This window comes from Mesitornis unicolor, unplaced genomic scaffold (genome assembly GCF_000695765.1).
Source record: "Mesitornis unicolor isolate BGI_N332 unplaced genomic scaffold, ASM69576v1 scaffold26974, whole genome shotgun sequence".
NCBI classification, from domain to species: Eukaryota; Metazoa; Chordata; class Aves; order Mesitornithiformes; family Mesitornithidae; genus Mesitornis; species Mesitornis unicolor.
Genome location: NW_010181198.1, coordinates 1,503 through 5,823, shown reverse-complemented (window position 1 = coordinate 5,823; position 4,321 = coordinate 1,503). Strand labels below are relative to the sequence as shown.

The following is a 4,321-nucleotide window of genomic DNA, read 5'->3' as shown; positions in this document are numbered from 1 at the left end:
GGGCCCTGCAGCCGGGTGCGCTCCGGGTGAGTTGCGGCAGAGGTGGAAAGGGAGAGAAATTCTCCTTTTGAGGCGTTAAAGTGATGGTTTGGAGCGGGGTTTGATAGCGAGGTGGAGATTCAAGGCTCTTTCCTGATGTCTGAGAGGGAGCCTGGGGCCTCGCTGCCCTTTTTGCTGCCTCTTAGAACCCTTCGCGTTGCCTTTTCTGTTAAGTTTTTTTTCTTTTATAACAAATAGATGGCTTTATACTGACTTCCTCTTACCTTTTCCTTTTTCAAACAGTACTTAACCAGGCGCATCCCTCAGAACCCCAGATATCAGCATATAAAAACCCGCCTCGATACCGGTAAGTGAAATTCTTATAGCAGAAAAATACCAAATGTGGATATAGGAATACACCAAAAGTTGCTGAGTGTCTTAACTGAGCTACTTTACCCCGATACTTGTCCAGCTAGGACAGAGTTCTCATCGCATTTACCATGTGTCTCACCTTATGTCGTGCTCTGTTTTGCTGGTTCCCACAGAAATTACTGGTCTTGGCGTTTTTATATGTGGGTTTTTCTTGTATAAACTGGTATCTTGATAAGGGTGTAAGCCAAGAGAATTATTTTGAGAGTGTCTTTGGGGATTTTTTTTTGTTGCTGAAGTGGTTGAATTTTATCCAGCCTGTAGTATCCACACACAACCATTGGGGAAGGGACAGTGTGGCCATAATTGTGCTTGAGGTAGCGTATCGGAGGCAAGGTTTGAGTAGCAAGGTCTTGGTTTCAGCTTCTTTAAAGATAAGGCTGTAACGTACTGAGTTTTAGGTAGTGACTTGCTAAAGGTGATGACATTCACCAAAGCATCCTCCAAGCCACTTATGCTTTTGAGTAGATGGGCTTGGTGTGCAACTTGTGAATTGGAAGGGTGCTACAAGGCTGGGTTTTTTTGGGCATATCACCATTCTGACTTAAAGTCTGGATACTTTTATACCCATTACTGAAAACCCTGTAAAATAAACGCTTGAGTGCATTCTGTAGAAGAACTGAAACAGGGCTGTGGGTGTAGAAGAAGATTTGAGCTCCTTCTGGTCATGAACATTCGCAGCGACTCCCTCTCTCCAATACAGAGGCTTTAAGCTGCAGAGCACTGACCATTCCCAGAGGCAGTCGGGGTGCAGCAAGTCCCTTGAACTGACTTTGCTCTTTAGCTTGGCCTTGCTTGCAAAATAAAGACACCAAGACAAAAATCCTGGTACTTTCTGATTTATGGCTGCCTTGTATTGTCATGGGAAAAGAGGATTTGCAACAACTATTTGTTACAGTCTGATCTTTTTCTTCAGAAGAAGATTAAGCATTAATAACGCCGAAGAAAACTATTAATAAAAACACTGTAGCAAACTGATGCTATTTTTTTGTGTGTGTGATTGTTACAGGCAACAGTTTAACAAAATACACCGAGAAGTTAGAAGAGATCAAAAGAAGTGAGTACCTGGGGAGGAGCAACTTGTCGTGAGTTAATTTAAGACTGAAAGAGCATTAAGAAGCTGTTTTGAATCCCAGACTCTCAGTTAGCTTGGAAATCTTCGCTCAAATGATCCCCACAGCCGTTGACAGGAGTGAGCTATAGAAAGACACAGCAGTAGGATGCTAAGGTGCTTCTACCTTGGTTCTTTGCTGGGCACATTTCACTTTGTCCTACACCTTATTTCTCTGTCTCTCACACTGGTTTATAAATTTAGCTTAAGAAAGCAGGCGGGCAGGTCTAGGAGCCTTTCCAGACCCTTCTTTTTTCGGTGAATTTTCTTATTGAACGGAAACCAGGCAGGAAGAAAATCTCTGGACTAAGAAAACTAAACAAGACAGATCTGGGAAGACTCAGACTGTTTTTCTGAGGCTTAGGTAACAAAATGATTGAGCTTGTGATCTTGTACTTTTGCAGAATTTTAGCATACTTAAATTTCTGTCAGGATGCTCCAAGACAGGAGAGAAGCTCATTGCTGTGTAACTCCCTGGTTTTACCGAAATAACATTGTTTACCACAGCAGCATTGATGTTTTGAAGACTTTGGGTCATTCAGACTAATGAATTATTTTATTTCAGTCCTTTTTCTGACTGAAAATAGGCTTTAAAAAAAATCCTTACTAATAAAACTAATGTTTTTCTGCTCTATTTTCAGCTGCTGTCTGGATTAGTTTCACATAGAGAGCCAGGAAAGCTATTAAACCCCAAAGCTGCAGTTATTGATGTGAAAGAAAAATCAACCCCATTAATGAGAACTAATTAGGTTTTTGAATGTGTTCCTCTAAAATAGTTATATTTAAATTATAAGGGAGGTGAATAATCCGTCACAGAAACATATCTGTGCTTGGCTTCGTGCAAAATGGTCCTTTGTTGCTGGTTGGTTTGTTGTTTTTCTGTAACACCATGGGTCTTTTGGGGAAAATCAGAAGAGAAATGACCTTGTTTTCCAAAATCCTGCATTGCCTGGCTAAGATTTCAGTGCCTAACACTGGGTTGCCGTCGCGTTTTTCATCTGTGCTGAAGATCTTGTTGTGTGGGTCTAAGTTGGTTTTCAATCTGATTTCGTTTCGTGTAGGAGGGCTTTTGTTTCAGTGCAGTTCTGGAGTCCGGAAGAAACTTTCTCATTGAATTTGTCCTGAATAGACACCTTTCTGTTCCCAGGCAGTTTAGAAACCTCTCCCCCTTTGATTTCTCATGGATAGATGACACCGTTTGGACACAATTTTAAATACCCAGCACAGGCAACTCTCTGTCTCTCGTGTAACTTGAGAGAGAGTGGGATTTAATACCCACTGCGGAGTCAAAAATGATAAGAGAGCTGAAACCACGATGATTTGTTCTTTGGGGACTGACTTTGAGGAGAGACACCACATCTCTTCCCTTTCCCTGGTGCTGCTTCCCTCATTTCCAAAGCCTTGAGGAGCGCATCCTTCAATACCCAAGAATTAAAGCTTCAGACTGAAAAAAATGTCTGAAAATCTGAATGACTCTTCCAGGACAGGACCGGGTACGTCCAGGACAGGACCGGGTACGTTGTGTAGCTTTTGTAGCTGGAAGCAGGGCTTCCAAATCTCTGTTAACAGCTGAGAGGTTCATGCAGATGTTCAGATTGGTCCCATCCTTGTCGGGCTTCGTAATAATAATGGGTTTATTTTGGGTTTTCCTGTTGCTAGAAAGAATTTTGGGTGGTAGAGGCAAGATCTGGGTCGTAAAGCCTTCTTCTAGGGTAAATACTTCGTGCTTGAGGTGGAAAGAAACCACCAGCGCTATGAGCACTGCCATGACGGTTCTGCTTTGTCAGTATTTATGTATATCCAGCACTTAATTAAGCTTTGCTGCTTTTATTTGTCCTAAATTAAGTTTATTTCCTGCTCTTCACGTGACTGAAGGGCTCCTTTTGCCCACGGCTGGGGAAGTTTTATCCATTTAGACGTGGGTTTTTGTCAAGCAAGTGAAATGGGCCGTATAAAAGATAATTGTTGTTGTTCTTTTTTAATTATAGGGAGACTTCAGCAACCAGAGCTTGAGGCTTAAAGCCGGGTGCTTTTGCAAGAACCACAGGGGTCATTTTTTTAGTAAACTGACTTTCTGAAATCTTAATTTATGTGTGGGTCTTGTACTTCAGACCCATGCGTTGCAGAGCGCTGGGGTGTTTTTGGTGGGCTCCTTATTTCGAAGGCAACTTGTTGAGTAGCAAGCGGGCACTTATATAGGGTAGGATGTTGAATTTGGGAACTCTCCTTGCTCTGAACGCTGAAAATTAATCGACCTACCACTTCAGGAAGCATAGTTGAGAGGGAAGGGGTAGGAATAATTAAAAAAAAGAGAGAGATGAAAGCTCCGTTTCTCTTTTTGTGCGTGTCCTGCTACTGTAACGTGACCTTGGGCTGCGTATGGGGAGGGAAGCGTGTGATCACCACTTGTGTTTGGAAGGGACCTCAGCCTCCAGCATTCACATGGCTCCTCTATACACGTCAGCTTGAGCATTCCCATCAACTAATTTTATGGTAGTTTTTTGTGTGGTGGTTACAGGAACGTGCATCAGAGCCCTGCTCTCTCATCTTCCCTTGCTTTAAGCTACGGAGCACTGGGCAGATGGTTTTTAGAGGATTTCCAATTGCTTAACTGGCTGGATTTGCTAAAGGTCCCGTTTGCCGTTGTTAGCCCTCTTAGGTGAGCAGCTGGAGAGAGCCCGGTGTGGAATATCCTCTGACAGTCACTAAAATGGTTTAAAAATCACAAAGGATTTTCCTTTTTTTAAACAATGAAAAATCTGAGTCGTCAGAGGTGGAGCCTAGGATGGGAGGAGGGAAAGA

At 42.7% G+C, this 4,321-nt stretch overlaps 1 protein-coding gene across 1 annotated transcript in view; it reads left to right on the top strand.

Annotated features, from left to right (window-relative positions):
• Positions 1-282: 282 nt before the first annotated feature.
• Positions 283-4,321, top strand: part of LOC104539758 (centrosomal protein of 41 kDa-like) — a gene marked incomplete at both ends in the record, with an annotated part of 5,210 nt that continues 1,171 nt past the window's right edge. The window contains 2 exons of the mRNA XM_010183359.1: positions 283-346; positions 1,418-1,465. Coding sequence (XP_010181661.1) covers positions 283-346; positions 1,418-1,465 — 112 coding nt within the window. The remainder of the gene's footprint in view (positions 347-1,417; positions 1,466-4,321) is intronic.